At 47.3% G+C, this 17,003-nt stretch overlaps 1 protein-coding gene across 1 annotated transcript in view; it reads left to right on the top strand.

The window, feature by feature from the left end:
- The window catches only part of Asap2 (ArfGAP with SH3 domain, ankyrin repeat and PH domain 2), a 149,063-nt gene that overhangs the window by 57,665 nt on the left and 74,395 nt on the right, over window positions 1-17,003 (top strand). The window contains 2 exon segments of the mRNA XM_051205959.1: window positions 497-569; window positions 15,893-16,038. Coding sequence (XP_051061916.1) covers window positions 497-569; window positions 15,893-16,038 — 219 coding nt within the window.

Below are 17,003 nucleotides of genomic sequence, written 5' to 3'. Positions count from 1 at the left end.
AAGCTGTTACAGCTGGCTTCTGGAAGAGAAATCTGAGGCTTGGGGGGATTAGGAATAAGCCTCCTAAACACAGCTAATAGCTTCACAAATTCAAAGCACCACACTGTATCTGCACGGGGCAGGTCTGACTCTGCCTTGTCTGTCAGGTGCTTTTTATGGGGAGGGTCACATGGTACCCTTGAGACTGCCCTTCCCTTCAAGGGGAGAGGGGCAGACAGAGCTTAGGGACAGTCCAGATGTGGTAGAGGCATGTGTCCAGGTTCACTCACCTCTCTGTAGAGTGCTGTGTTCAGCAGGTGGAGTGGGCTTGTATGATATAGGTGGTTTTCTGTAAACCAATAAAACTGCTGTTTTGTACGCTTTGAAAGACAATTTTCCCCACTAGGCAAAGACTCAGCCCTGGGCCCCTGTAGTAGGACCCCCAGAAGGTTCTCGCTATCTGTAGTTATAGTCTGTGCGCAAACATGTTTTAATTCCAGTATTCTCTGTATTTTAGGCTTTGGACGTGGACCGGATGGTTCTCTACAAAATGAAGAAATCTGTGAAGGCAATCAATGTGTCCGGTCTGGGTGAGTCTTCACTATTCCCTCCAGGGTTAGGGGTGAGGTGGGGGAGAGGGTATTGTCTCTCAGTGAAAACACTCGCCTCCACCACTGAACACACACACAGGAGATGCTGGGACACCTACCGCAGAAATAGGGTTTGTTGCCTGTTGTCTGGCTCAGGACAGTCCTCTCATCCTCTGTCTGCCACTGCATGTGCCCACTCCATCAGAGTGGGTGACAGAAGTGCCACCTGCTTCCGTTTGATGCTGTGAGATGAGACATAGGGTTCTCTCTGCATGTCTCACTTTTCCTGCTCTTTCCTAGTCTGGGAAGGAAATGAGTAAACACACAAGCATAATCTACCAGATACCAAGCAATATTTGATTGACTTATACGTGCACTGAAGAAGAAGAAAAGAATTCACCTCAGAATTCACCAGGATGATCTCAGTAGCTAGACTGTTTGCTTAGCACATGAAGTGAAGATGGGTTTGCTTCTTAGCAGGTGGTGGTGTACGCCTGTGATTGTCCTGACACTCAGGAAAGTGGAAGCAAGAGGCTTGGAGGGGTCAAGGGTCTCAGCTACAAAGTGGGTTAGAGGCTAGCCTGGGCTACACGAGAAGACACTGTCTCAAGAACAAATCAAGGGTTCCTGGAACTTTGTGACTTAAAAAAAGCAGGCCGTGCAGATGGTGGGAGGGCTGCCCCGTACAGATCCTATTAATGATAGGAAATGTTTTTGATAAGCCACCAAATATCTGTGTAGTTTCATTCAGAAGGAAGGTGGCGGCTTTCACAGACCAGAAGTAGTGATTGTGGTAGAGGACTGAGAGGGCTGGTAAATCCTGGAGCAGAAGGCTAGCCAGCCTATGGGAGAGCAGCCCTGCTAAGTTAAAAGAGTTTGGATGCCTACGTATGGGCCTCGAAGGGCATTTAGGCCCCCAGGTGTCTGTACTGTGTCCTGCTTACCCTGTGGTGTCTCCTTTTAATCAAGGGCAGTGTTTGGAGCAGGAGGACAAGATGATGTCAACAGGCCATAGAACAGTCTAGAAGCTCATATCCCAAATAATCCCACTCAGAGTAGTGTGAGCCTAACTGTGGGAGTTACTCTCTGCTCATCCTCAGCACCAACTGCAACAAGCTGTGACGGCAGGGAGCCTGGAAGGTTGTATCCACTGAGGGTGTTTGCATTGCACAGAGCTCTGTAGAAAAACAGAATTAATAGAAGGGACATGTATGACAAAGGGGATCTGTTAGGCCTTACACAGTATGGTCTGTGACTTACACAACCATGGCTGTCAGCACGTCAGAGAGGCCGAGGACTAGGAGATGCTCAGTCCATGTGGCTGAATGCCTGAGCAGCCTATATCTTGAGCTGAAAGCCTGGAAGATTCCAGAAGAGCTATTGGTCTTCAGTCTGGCCCAAGAAATTGGGTGAGTTCTGGTGTTAGAAGGATGCACTCACAGAGGGCCAGGTGAGCAGGCACAACAGCTTTTCCCTTGGACTTCCTTACATCCTGGTCACCCACAAAATTAGAGATGGCCTAAGTAAGGCCTATGAGATGCACTCGGGTCGGGAGGCTCAGTACCTACCAAGAGCCCAGGCTTCACTGTGGTCGAAAGGACAGCCTGATTTTTACACTTGTGTGAAGGGCTGCAAGGTGATCCTCCTCTGTGTGGGGCCTGTCCCGCCAAAGGCAAGGTGGCCAGTGATATCTTTTGAACCCTGTGTATTGTACTAACTTGGACAACAAACTGCTTCTCTTAGACAATAGGAGGGACCTGCAGATCAGAGCTGATCCCCAGGGATTGGGAAGGTTTTCCCAGTATGTTGTTTTCCTGCTGGCACAGGGCTGTGCTCAGTGGCTGTTAGGTTACAAAGTCACTGCCCACCTATATAGTGTGTCAGCATCCTGTTGCTCCTCCGGAGGCTGAGATCTCCCTCCAAGACAGGATGCCCAGTTTTGTTGACAAATCCCAGACTTTACAAAGGATCTCTGGAGAGTTTAATTTTTAAAAATTGGACCCACTTGGAATTTTTTGAATTTTTAATTTGAAGGCTATTATACACATTATATAAAAGGGATACTGTATTTTGGTCAGATTGAAAACAATGATTTTTGTCATTGCATGTTGAAAAGACTTTAATAAAAGGTAAAAAGGAGATTACCTGTATGGTGAGGCTGACGGCGCATGTCCACCTGGAGGCCAGCCGTGGTGCATCTCCCACCTGTCTCGTTTACTTTTCTGACCTACGTTGCTGTGTGTGGCCCATAAACCTCCTCCCATATAAAGACACAGGCACTGTGGTGTCTGCTTGATACCCAACAGAATTCCCTCTCTTCACTCCAAAGTCTGTGGAAGTGAGCTCCATTCAGAATGTGGGAATGCTGAGGGAGACCCCAGGAGGGATAGAAATGGGGGCAGAGCTCAGGTAGACAGAATTCCACCAGAACCACACGATGGCTTCAGTGCGCAAATGTGAGCTGTAAGGGACGTTGCTCTTGGACTTTTCCGTGTTCAAGCAGTTCAGGCAGCTCCGTCCTTAGTGGATGATCCAGGAACCAGCGCCTGCGTATCTCCCAGGCTCAGGCCACCCATGCCCACGTGCCCATTTGATAACCTCCTCACCATTTCCTGGTTGTGCCACTTTTCGGTGTCCCTCCATGCACAAGTCCATCTGATCAAAATGGTGCCTCTCCACGAGGCCCCAAGGGCATTGTTTATGGCGTAAAAACTCTTACTGGACAGAGCTAGGAAGTTACACAGTTCTTGGGGACTGTGTCTGAGTGTGCATCCCTCCTGAGGTCCCATAGGTCCAGCCAACTGGCTGGGCACCTGACCTTGGAGGGGGATCTTTTGCTTTTGTTTGCTTTTGTCATATTGTACCCAACTCCTGTATGCTAGGGCTGTAAGTCTTTATTTGAGAACAGGTGTTGCCTACTTGGAAAGTCACCGGAGGAGACCACGCTTTCTTCTGGTTGTTGGCGTTGGTCATAGCAGTCTGTAGAGTTCCTCTGTGACTCCTGCCTTGTCGTATGAAGTTTCTGGCCTGGCCAGGTCCCACCACCGTTTCAGCCCCCCATTAAACACACGGATGCCATATTAATTATAAAACTGTTGGCCGGTGGCCTGGGCTTCTTATTGGCTAGCTTTGTCTTAATTATTAACCCATTTATTTTAATCTGAGTATTTCCACGTGGTCTTACCTTACTGGAGAAGGATCTGAACCTCTAACTCCTTTGGTGGCTCAAATGGTGACTGCTGTCTGCTTCCACTTCCCAGACTTCTCCTTGTCACCTAGCCATGCCTATACTTCCTGACTCATTGGCCACAGTGTTTTATTCATTAACCAATAAGAGAAACATATACAGAAGACATCCCCATCAGTGTCTTGTGGCTCGTTCTTTCGCCCTAGTTGGAAATAAGCCAATCGGTGAGGGGTTAAGCGTTAGCTACCACAGGCTAGGTGCCCAGGCAACATCTGCTCCAAAGGCTGTGGGTCCTCAAAGAGGAGTCCCTGTGACTGATGTTAGTATGACTGCTTGTCCAGAAAGAGCGCTCCTTTTGCTTATGTTTGAAGCAACAGTGAGAACAACTGAGCATTTTTGCCTGGCTTTCCCTATGCTTGTTTGGTCTTACCCTTCTAAGTGTGTCCTAGTCTGTCATGGACTGGTCCCATCTGACCACTCTCCTGGCCTCTTTGTGTGGTGACTTTATATGTATCACTCCACACTCGCCAGCTGTAGTTACCTGGGTGTGACCTTCCCAACCCTATACTGCTTCAGGCTGAGGCTTGACAGGGTATAAGCTTTTCTTTACTCTCATTTCCTCTTGCTTCATGGCATGTTTCTGTCTGCCCAGAGGTTCAATGGAACGCACATTCTCCCTTCAAATTTGCAGGTGGGAAGTGCAGTGTGGGTCCTGCTGGTCTGAGATCTGGCTGATGCCTTGGTCAAGGTTCCTTCCCTGGGCTGTTTTTTCTAGAGGCCACCGGCACTCCTTGGCTCTCAGCCCTTTTGTATCTACGGAGCCAACAAATAGCCACTGGAGTCTTCTTGCAGGTCACTTCTGAAGGTCTGTGCTGGTTGTCACATCGTAATGTCACCTATCCATGGTGTGAACATTAGAAGCTTATTGGAGTTCTGTAAACTTGAAGTCCCTGGTTAGGCTGCCGTCATAGGCTCATAGGGTGGGTCCTCTTGGTTTATAGACTGTTGGTTTTGAGACAGTGCCTCACCATGTAGCCCTATCTGGCCTGGAACACATTGTGTAGACCAGACTGACTGAGAGCTCACAGGGACCCACCTGCCTCCAACTCCATGTGCCACCACAGATGGGGTGCCCTCCCTGGCAGGGATACAGGAAGCAATTGCTCTGGGGTCTGTACTCATAGGTTACCAAGTCCATGAGGACCCTGCCCTCTGAATTCATCAAAAACTAATGATTTCCTAGTGGTTCCATCTGTTGATAGCAACACATTGAAGGTGTGGACTTTGGTATTCAAACTTGAAGATACAGTGTTCAGTCCCACAGCAGACACGAATCTCCTGCCTCCCTCCTTCACATTCAAGTACCTTAAATTAAAAAAACAAAACAAAACAAAACTATTTTGTATGTGGTGGGGTGGGGGCTGTTTGCCAAGGCAGCTGTGTTGAAGGTCAGAGATTAACTGTTGGCATGTAGCTCTCTTCCCACCAATTCAGGTTGTCAGGTTTGGTGGCAAGCACATTTACCTATTCAGCCATCTTGGTGGCCCTTAAGCACCCCATCAGCTAGAATAGTCTCACCTCAAATTAGCATGTTTAATTAATCTATTCTTATTTCCTTTTGTCAGGGAGCTTACAATATTTGAGGGTTCTTGGGGTTACATTGTGGGGGATGGGACATCCTCTCTCCTTCCCTCATCACATCTCCGAACAGTTTTGAGGTTGGTTCATTTTAGACTCTTCTAGTGAGCCCCACATTAGCGGATCCATAACATTCAGGCACTGTTAACACTTTAAACGCTGCTTTCTGTTGCTTGTGTGTCTTTGTGTGGTTTTCACACCTCCGAGCATTGTGTACCTTGGCTCCTTGATTAAGCATAAACCTTTGAGATCAAGGGCCAAGTCTAGAAGACATGGTTTGTGATGAAGATCTCATAGGTATTAGTCACCAAGAAACCTGGATGGTGGTACCACCCCAGACATCTGTGGCATTGAGATGGTGATTCACTCTTTGAGCCTCAATTTCCTCACCTGCCAGTTGGCATGTTAATGCATTATTGGTGAGTTAACATGACCAAGTGGCAGGGGCTTCTGGATATGCACATGGCAACCAAGGTGATTACTTCTGTGTTCCTGAGTGCCCTGGGACTGGGCAGGCAGCTACTTATAGGGACCCAACAAATCCCAGTTGTAGAATGCCAGGGTTCCACTGTGAGTCCTAAACACTGTCCTCCCAGTGTAGAAGGAAAAACTGACAGTGCTTTTCAATCCAGCAGTGTCCATTACTGGAGAGGCTGTCTGCTCTGTGAGGGCTTCTGTGGGTTTGTATGCAAGGAGTGTGTGAGGTGCTTTCAAGCAGGGATTAGCAAACCGAGTCCAGCCACCTGGGTTTTACAGTCCGTAAATAATAAATGTTTTTTATTGTCTTACCCCATATGCACAGGAAAACTTCAATATTGCCTCTTAGCCCACAAAGTCTTGTTTGTTTTTTTCATTTTTGTTGTTTTGAGACAGGATTTCTCTGTGTAGCCTTCCCTGGCTAACCTGGAACTCACTCTGTAGTCCAGGATGGCCTCGAACTCACAGAGATCCGCCTGGCTCTGCCTCCCAAGTGTTGGAATTAAAAGCATGAGACACCAGACTGGCTTTTTATTTTTTCCTTTCCCCTCACCAATCCTTGCTTAAAAACAGAATTCTGAAGACCCTAGGGCAGTGGTTCTCAACCTGTGGGTTATAACCCCTACGGCAAACCTCTATCTCCAAAAAAAAATTTACATTGAAATAAAATTACAGTTGCGAAGTAACAACGAAAACAGTTTTGTGGCTGGGTGTCATCACAACATGAGGAACTGTATTAAAGGGTCCAAACAGTAGGAAGGTTGAGAACCACTGGCCTGGGGAAATCTGGTTGAAAGCATAGCTGGACCCCACCGGTGGAGTTCCAGGTTTGACAGGTCTGCTTGGAGCTTCAGTGTTTGCTAATTAAACAGTGAGGGCCCCAGAGATAGAGCTGGTCTTTGAGAAGTCAAGTTATACTCATCCAGAAAGGCATCGGGTACCCCTCCCCTATAGCTACTAAGCATTGCATTTCTTATTTAATCGTGGAACGTCTAGTGGACAGGTTCTCAAAAGTGGTTTTTATGATGATTTGTTAAAATTGTTTCTGTAACTTTTTCCTACTCAGTATAAACCTAGTTTATATTCATTTTAAAACTCTTCCTCTTTAAATTTCCCAAGTTCTGTCTCAGTGCAAAGGTGTCTTTCTTGGTGCTGGGACATTGAAGCTGACATTTGTCATCTGTGTTTGACACATCTGCGGGTGGGAAAATTCATCTCCATCAAGGAGGAAGCAATGGGGAACTTTCATTTTCACTTCTAGAGCTGCTGAAATCCCAGGGTTCTTAGGGAGAGTTAGAATCCTTTTTACCTGGAATCTGAAGGCCCTGGGGGAGACTGTCACATACCCAAATAAAAAGTGCAGGGGAGGAAAAGCTAATTTTAGCTGCACTTTAACTGTCTTCACCTACTGAAGAAAATGAAGCTTCAAGACTCCCCCTTCTCTCTCTCTCTGGTATGTGTGGTGTGTGGGGGCATGTGTGTGTATGCATGTGTGTGTGCACACATGTGTGCATTTGTGTGTGCACCCGTGCATACTTGCACCCACATGAGCTGGAGGTTAGAGGGCAACCTGTGGAGGTTCTTATTTCCTCCCACTACTTGGGTTCCAGGAATCAAATTCAGGTCATTAGGCTTGGGGCAGGTATTGCCACCTGCTGAGCCACCTCGTCAGCCCTATTTTTATTAATGTGAAGCATATAATAGCTTAGGACTTAAAGTTTTAGTTCATATTAAGAAAGCACCACTTCTGGTGTAGTTTTCCAACGTGAACAAAGGAATACAAATCATAGTCCTCCTGAGAGTTAGGTGAGAATGCCGGGAAGCTGGGACCCTACTATGTGGTCGTGGCCCTGGAAAATGGGCACACGGAGTTTTCGGGAATCCTTGGGCAATACACATTAAAATCTCTATGTGGAAGGATATTCTTGCAAGAGATGATCATTGTTTTGTTGCCTTGCCTATCATGCCAAAACAAAACAAAACAAACAAACAAACAAACAAAAAAAACCAAAACCAAAACAAAACCCAGCATCTCCTACCTCCTGAGACAAAACCTGGACCAGCCGCTTGGGATGAAGGGTCTGTACAAGCAGGAGGGAGAATGCTTATGATGAAATCCAGGACACAAGATCTATACAGGCATTTCTGTGATTAGAAAGAAACAGCCAATAGTGACAACATAAAGTGGTATATACTCTGCTGACCTTCATACACTTGATGGTGGAATAGTAATGATAACAAAATCAGATGTTTGTGTGTCTGCAGTAGGCCAGGCAGTATGCTTCTCATAATGCCGTCTTTATAGCAACACTGACTTAGGTACTAACCTTTGGCAGGAAGGGAAGCTGGTGCACAGTTAGGGCATGGTGAAGTTAGGGCACACCCCAGGGGAAAACCGTCCTGCATGCAGCTCCCAACCAAACCTGGCCCTCCTGCTGAGCAATCTGTAGGTGGTTTTGACTGGTCACCATTTCAGTAGGAGCCATTACTTGCTAGAGGTGAGCCTCAGGGGAGTGTGAAGGTCATTGTTCCACTGAGTTATAAGAAAATCCTTGGAGTCTGAGGGCCAGAGGAAACTCATCTTAGAGGGATGCTGAAGGATTTGGGACTTTCTGTTTTACAGGGGAGAGGACATGTGTGAGACAGGGTTTCTCTGGGTAGCCCTGGTTGTCTGGGAACTTGCTCTGTAGACTGGGCTGGTCTTGAACTCAGAGATCTGCCTTCCTCTGTCTCCCAAGTGCTGGGATTAAAGGTGTGTGCCACCATGCCAACGACTTATCTTTTCCTAAGAGATGGTTTCATGAGAGCAGGATTTGACATAAGTATGATGGCAAAGCTAACTGCAAAGGTGAGCTAGCTGCTCCCTGGAAGGTTCTAGCAGCAGGTTGGCAAAGAGGTGATGATGGGGATTGAAGTCTGGCTGAGTTCCCAGTTCCAGGTTCTGGTTGCTAGTCCACTGTCTCTGGTGATTCAGTGTGGTGACTGGAATGCACACTGGAGACTAGCAGAGGGAATCCTGTCGGCAGCGATTGCCCTGTTAATCACAGGAACACCAAGCCTGTGGTTTAGCCAGTGAACATTGGCCTGAGTCACACTTGTGGGTGTAGCTCTGATTGTTTGGAAACCGAGGCTTATCTGGGCTCTGGCTTTCTTCATTTCAGTCTTAATGGGGTATATATACCTCCCAAATTTTCTACATCAAAGGTGCCTGGACAGACAATCTAGAACATTCTTGTGAATTTGATCGGTGCCTCTGAGAGCCAGAAGGTGAAGCGCCCTTGGGGGTGCAAACTGTCACTTCCCAGGCGGACACTGTCATCAGCACTGCTTGTCTTTAATGAGGCACAGACCAGGTCACCTGCAGAGTCTGAACCTGTCCCCTTAGCTGGTAGGTCCCGCAGAACTGCCACAAGATGGAAACACCTGTGTGGTTGACTCCGTAGCAGCCTTGAGTGAGGCTTTGCACTCTGCTTTTGGAGGTGCTATGACTGTCCCTCACCAGACTGCAGGAGTTGACCTGGCTCCTTGGCTTGGGGCCTGGGGATTGCATGGTAGAATGTCTCACCAAGTCATTATTGTAACCTGAACTGTATCCCCCGGTGAAGGAAATAAAATCAAAAGCAACTTGAGTAGAGAGCACATGCTGCCCCTTGGCTCATCATATCCCTTGGCCAACATAAGGGCTTCCTCTGGTAAAGGATGCAATTGGATGTAAAATTTATCGAGTTACTAATTGCCCAAAGTCAAGTGCAGCTAAAGTCCCTTCCCGACTTGGGCCCCAGGACACCTGGGAGTTACAGGCCTGAGGGGAACCGGCTGCTGCACCTTTACCTGGGCTCAGAGCAGATTTGGGACCAGGTAGCTTTAGCCAGAGAGAGACACAGGATGAGTCAGGCAGCTCCGAGCTCATTTTCAGTCATCCTGTCCTGAGTTCTCAGGAGGAAACTGCCCGAAGCCTTTGTGGCCGCCAGTGCTGGAGGATTTCCTCTTTCCTAGCAGCTCCTCCTTGAACGCTCACCTTTCTTGGTCACCTTGAGCTGTTTTAACATGTTTGTCCTGTCAGATTAAGGCTTTTGCCATTTCCATGTTTTTCCTCACCTCTCCCCAGCCTTTTCTTCCTCCCGATTTTGTTTTGATTTTTTTTTAATTGAGATTTGGATATCATTGTATAGCCCAGGTTTGCCTGCTATTTACTATGTACCCAGCAGGACATCAGTTGTCTTCACTAAACCTGAAGCTTGCCTTTTTGGGCTAGGCTGGCCAGCCAGGGGGTTCTTGGGGTGTGGGATCCACTCATCTCTGCTTTGTGCATGCATGGACATACCTGGCTTTTTAAATGGATGCTGAGGATTTGAACTTAGGTCCTTGTGCCTGTACTGTAATTCCTCTTACCCACTGAGACCATACCCCCCTCAACACCCTTCATCCATCTTCTTAACACAGGTTTTATGACCCTTTAAATTACCTTGAATTCTTTCTATTACCTGGGGGAGGGGAACACTTAATTATCTGGTCCCAGGGGGGCCTCCATTGGTAGTTGCCTTGTATATAACAAGCCTATGACTTTTTGAGCTTCCAGCCTTTGTGTTTGCGTGTAATAGACTTAGTTGAGCCTTTTTCTGTGGCAGAGAGTTACTGCTTGAGGGTGAGGCCTGTTACAGGAATCTTTATTCGTTAGCATCATAGGCTTTGCACATGACTGGGCGTTATTCTCTTCGATGATGGATGCTCAGGGCATATAGAATGAAAACATCCGTGGATGTCGATGCTTTTCATACCCAGAGCCTGAATTCTGAAGGGACAGAAACCAGTCACATGACAATCGGGTCACGGATCGTACAGATCCATCAGTGTTCTGGTGGAAGCTTCACCCCAGCCCCTGGCATATATTACCTGAAGAGTCTGGAATGTTCTGGTGGAAACGTCACCCCAAGCCCCCATCTCTCTCCAAACTCTGCTGCATTTCAGAAAGCCTGCCAAATGATGACCCCTCCCCTAGAGATGCCCAAGACCACTCCCACAGGGTATTTTAACAGAGGGGTGGTTTTCTGGTTTCTCTTTTTCTCTGTCTTCTCTGGGGAGCTAGAAAGCTATCTGGGAACGTTGTAGCCATTAAACAGACTTTTTAAAATTTGGTTTGATTTGGTCTGATTTGGATTGTTGTGTCGGCAGACAGGCTTATCGGGGTGCAGGAACTTTCAGTAGGCACCTTCACTCGACTTGCAGTGAGCTGTGGGCAGTAGGAGTATGGAAGAGGTAACACACATACACAGATCACACATACATAACACTCACATAATATACACACATTATACGTATCATACATAATACATATACATCACCCCCATACACATATCACATACATCACACACTTACATAATGTACCCACACATCACATATAATACACACACATCACACATACGTCACAGACTCACATAATATACACACACACTGTACACACACATCATACACATAATACACACCCCACACACACATCATATACCACACATACATCACACATCATACACATTCACACAACGCATACTTCACAATATGCCACACACACACACACACCACATACATATTACACATCACACATGCTAACACATCACACACACATTAAAGATATAAAATAACCCTTTAAATGCCAACCTCATGTCCTGTTTTGTAGGAGTGCTGTCCCTTAGCCAGCTCAGCCTTGTTGGCACTGTACACTTTCTATCTCCAGTTTGTAAATTGCCTTGTATGCAGCTGCATATGGTGCTCTGTTAACCTTGGCTTCCCCCTTAGATAGGTTCCTGAAAGTGGGGTTCTCGATTGGCACAAGCATTTTCTCAACTTTATTACAGTACAGACCACCAGGCTCAGCTGATAGGTTGTTTTCAGTCCTTCATCTGGGCCTGACTCCAAAAATGAATTCTAAAGCCATCCCTCCCTTGGGCCAGGACATGGCCTGTGAGGAAGTGAGGTCATCTGATAGAGTTTACCTTACTTACTCCCGTAGAAACTGTGCTTCAGGTTAGATCTGAAACCAGGCAGCTTTCGGGCCAAGGCTGTGATCTTACTTTGTCTTATCTATGTCTGAGCATGCGGTACACATAACATTAATCATGTCATCTGGGGAGTGTCTCACAGCACTGCTAGCACAGGGAAGAGTGTCTCCCTGAATGTTCCCCTCACCAGCTGTCTGGTGGTTCAAATGTGCCGACTCAGCAGATGCTTCTCAGCCAGACTCCAGGTGGCCTTCCATGGTCTTGTGTGGAGCCTGGCCTTGTAGCCACCCTGGGGGTGACACAGAGGTTGGGGCCAGGCTGGTGCATGAACTCCCTGCCTCGTTTTCTTCCTCATCGATGATGGCATTTTGAGCTGTTGGCTTGACTGGAAGGGTGTGACCTTTGTTTTAGCCTGAAGCAGAAGGCAGGGACAGATGTGCCAGTAGTTCCTGGTGTGGAAGGAGAGCATTGGGTGTAGAGTCAGGAAGCCAGAGGTCCGCTCAGGCTCAGTCAATCTCTGTGTCTTCCCAGTGCCTTGGCTTGTTCTCTGGAAAGGGATGGCTAGGGCAGGTCCTTTCTCAGCATCCTTAGAATAGGACAGGGTAGTGGATATGGATGGACAGGGAACTTGCTGTAGGTTTGGGCCTCAGAGTTGAAAGCTGGATGTGAGCATGTTAACTCTGAGAGACATGTTAACAACCATGGAACACATGAAACTCGCTGTTTCCCCCTGGTGATTCATACCTGTCCTTGGAACCTTTGTCCCAATGTCCCCTTCTTGGTGGCTGGCATTAGCAGTGCTCAGTGTGTACAGTGATGTCTCTTTCCCTAGGCATTTATACCTGTTGCCGTGAGCATACTTGTCCTTGGTCCCACTCTAGTGCACCGTCGGTCTCCTGCCGCTGTGCTGAAAGTAATAAATGAAACATCTAAATTGAAGATGTAGCTAGTTAGAACCGTGTCAGCAGTTGGAGGTTAATTGGCTGTGGAGAGCCACCCTGCCATCTTTTGTTACTCTGTGCTGGTGACTTACACCCTCAGTGTTTGTGTATGTGTCCCATTAAGGAGGAGTGAGGAGCTGCCCTTGCCTTTTTAGATCTAGTAGCTTTTTCTTAAATCATATTCTTCAGGCCTTCTGCCTGATATACTTATTTAAAATAACAATCAGGTAAGCCTACAGACACAAGACAAAACCTAACCCTTGCCTCTCAATTCCATGTGGGTTTAGGCTCCGTGACAGATTTTTGTGTGAGTATACCCTAGTTCAGTCATCTCCTGAATTGATTGGGTTCTGTGCTGAGGTGTGGGGGACAGGAATGTATTCAGAGAAGACTGGGGAGCGACACAACCTCATCCTGAGGTGGCTTGTGCAATTCAGATTCCCATCTCCCGGGGTCTCCCAGAGGGGAAATTCTTGGCTCAGGCTCCCAAGAACTGGAGCAGAAGATGTATTTGAAGCAGAGGGAGGTGAGAGAGTGAATGTCCCGCAGAACAGCTCTCAGATCTGTAAATAAAAGCTGATAGATTCATTTTGGGATCTTTCCAGAAACTGTATTCCCAGGCTATTTATTTTAGGTTCCTATTTTAAGGTTTGTTTTTTTGGCAAAAGAATGATAAAGGATTGGAGTGTTCTCAATTCTTAATAGGGAAACTTCCAACTTGGGGGTGATCTGGAGCAATCAGTTACCATGCTCACAGGCGAGCTGGCTGTTCTCACAGTGGGCACTGCCTCAGGCAGCCCAGGAAAACACAGAAATGCAGGGCATACAGTCTGGAGTGAGATACTTCAACCCATTTAAACCACAAGAGGAAATGCCTATTGAGTGCATGCACCACACACACAAACACATGCTCACTCACTCACTCACTCACTCACTCACTCACTCACTCACTCACTCACAGCAAACACACAAACCACACACCACAGACACACACAGACACACAGACACACAGACAGACAGACACACACACACACACACACACACACACACACACACACACACACCTTGAGCATCACTGGGCTGGGTTTCCAGGCAGATCCCAGACCAGGGAAGCAACCGAAGTTGCTTACTGTCTTTCATACCCAGTGGGCATGACTAGTACTGGATATCTTCAATGGCCATCAGCTGTGCCTGAAACCATATTGTGCCTGACAACTCTGAGAGGGTTTTTTGTTGTTGTTTTGTTTTTTTAATAGTATGTGGTTTGGGAAGTTCTGCTCTTGCCATGTGTTAAAGTCATGCATACATATATACATGCATATATACATACATGCAAAGGGATTATTGATACCTATGAGAAGGGATTTTAAAAATCTAAAACTTGTATCCTTGTAGTATTTTTGACTTTTAAAATGTTATTTGTTATTGTGTATGAGCACATGCATGCTGCAGCACACATATAGAGGTCAGAGGACAACTTTGTAGAATCCGTTCTCTCCTCCTGCCTTTGCATAGGATCTGGGATTTGAACCCTTGCTGTCAGGCTTGCATGGAAAGCACCTTTACCTGCTGAGCTATCTTGATGGCCCAAGGTGAGCTATTTTTAGATATGAAAAATCCGTGTGGCAGAGAAGGGAGGAACACATTTAGGGTTGGAGCAGTGTTATTTTGAAGCTTTGTTTCCTGGGATTGGTTATTTGATCTCTTTGAGTGCCAGTTTCTTAATGATGGATAGGAAAGTTTGAAGTGTGGAAAACATAGCAGTGTATGCTCCATATAGATGTCTTTTGCCACTGTTAATGCTATATGTGGTGGTTGCCTTTATCCTACATTGAATTATTATATTCTAATACCAAAGGCCAGCAGGCCTCTGTTGTTTGTGAAACTGATAGGGTCAGTTTAGTTGGGGCTACTCATACCTACTCGTCACACAGATGCACACTGGCAGCCACGGAACCAGGTCCAGATCTTCTTAGGATCCCTTGTGATACCAACACACTTCAGGTGTGTGTGTGTGTGTGTGTGTGTGTGTGTGTGTGTGTGTGTTAATTTGCTTGATACCAACACACTTCAGGAGAGTGTGTGCTTATGTAGGTGTGTGTGTGCATGTGGGTGGGGGGTATTCAAGAGTGTGTCTTAATTTGCTTTCTCAATATAGTCTAAAATTTAATTATCTAGAATTCTCGGGCCTCGTTCTGGAACTTCCACCCCGGTGCTAAGAATTGAACCTCTTTGTATGTGCTAAATAAGCATTCTGCCACTGGGCAACATCCCTAGCCCTGGAATGCTTTTCAAAATAAAAAGATAAGGCATCGGAATTTAATTTTCTCCAGTGTTTGCTAGTCCACATTAGCCTCCCCCAAAATACCCAGGTGCCATTGGAGGCCAAGGGCATGGTTCCTCCTAAGTACTTCCAATGGGTGAGAACAGACTTACTTGACAGTTTCGGTGTGACATGTGAGTGGATGGAGAGGGGATGTACAAACTCAGACACCCAGGGCATGAGGTAGTCCTTAGAGTGACAAGAGAAAGAATAAGTGGATTGAGTGAGTGGGGGCTGGGATGGGAGGGTCTTGGGCAGAGGAGATACACAACAGAGACACCGAGGAAGAAGCTGGCTCTCGTTGACCAGCCTAGGCTTCAGAGAGCACGTAGTCCCTCTGTAAGGCTGTGACAGGATGTCCTGAGATTTAGTGGGGGATGAGTTGATTGGCACCATCTACATTTCTAAGAGGCGCCAGGACTCCCTCTTAGACGAGTGGCCAGTGCAGTGATGGGCCGAGGACGATTCTGGGAATAGATGGGGGTATCTGAGATTCTTCGGGTGTGCTGCAGACCAGGGGACCTGATGGGACGCTTTCTCTCATGTCCCTGGCTGCTTCTTTGGGCACAGTGGTTTGAATTTTGGACTAGTGACATTGTTTCTGCTCCTGCAACCTGACTTGTGCTCAGTGTGTACTCTGAGGGTGTGTTTTCCATGTTTAAGTCCCGGAACCTGTTTGGTCTTGTGTGTGACCCAGAAGGGCCTGGCGGTGCAGGACGCGACTGCAGCATAGGTACCTTAACAGCCCCTGCTTGCTCTTGCAGCACACGTTGAAAATGAGGAGCAGTACACCCAGGCCCTGGAGAAGTTCGGCGGCAACTGCGTCTGCAGAGATGACCCGGACCTAGGAAGTGCGTTTCTGAAGTTCTCCGTGTTCACCAAGGAGCTGACAGCACTCTTCAAAAACCTGGTCAGTGTCCACTGTGTGTGCAGCTCCAGTGTGTGGAGTGACATGAAATGCCCCTCTTGCTACCCTGAGAAGGTGGCCCAGCAGCTGGCCAGGACAGCTCAGTTCTGATAATCCAGGGAGATATTCTCTGCAGAGCCTGAAATAACCAAACTTGGTAAATTTGGAACCAAGTTTACAGTTTTAATTTTTCTTTTCTTTAGTATGACTTAAATCCAACCTGGCACTTTTAATGCTTGGGTGCAGGATGGATTGGGTAAATGCTCTCATCTTCTTCAGGACCCCTGACTTTAGTTTCTAGTAGTTTTAAAAGTGAAGACTGGTGTGTTCTGGGTGGTGTCTAGTATTCTTTCAGTGGCTGTGAAGAGACTCCGTGATCAAGGCAACTTATAGAAGAAAGTTCACTGTGGGCTGGCTGGCTAACAGTCCCAGGTTAGCGTTCATGCCCAGCATGGTGGGGAGCATGGCAGGCAGGCGGGCGGGCGGGGCAGGACATGGCAGCAGCAGGCAGACAGGGTGCTGGGGCAATAGGTGAGAGACCCACATGCCACACAAGGCAGAGAGAGACAGACTTTTGAAACCTCAAAGCCCACGCTCCATTGACACACCTCCTCCTGCGAAGCCACACCCCCAACCCTTCCCAAATAGTTCCACCAACTGGGGACCAAGCATTCAGTAGATGAGCCTGTGGGGGCCATCCTCACTCAAACACCACGTGACAGCATGGATCCAGGTTGATCATATCTAACAAATAGACTCTTAGGAAGCAAAGACTCACCATGGATATTTAAAGGACTTCAGGACTGAGAGAAAGGGCCTGGCTCCATGAGCAGAGAAACACAGGGTGGCATCTGTGGCCGTTATTTGGCAGCATGGGGGTGGACCAGCCATGTCTTGTGCTCGATGCTCAGTGTTGTTCCTGCTGTGGGAATGGGATTCTGAAGAAGCCAAGAAGTAGGCAAGAGTTT

Source organism: Phodopus roborovskii, unplaced genomic scaffold (assembly GCF_943737965.1).
Source record: "Phodopus roborovskii unplaced genomic scaffold, PHOROB, whole genome shotgun sequence".
Classification (NCBI taxonomy): Eukaryota; Metazoa; Chordata; class Mammalia; order Rodentia; family Cricetidae; genus Phodopus; species Phodopus roborovskii.
This window is presented reverse-complemented; position numbering and strand designations above follow the sequence as displayed.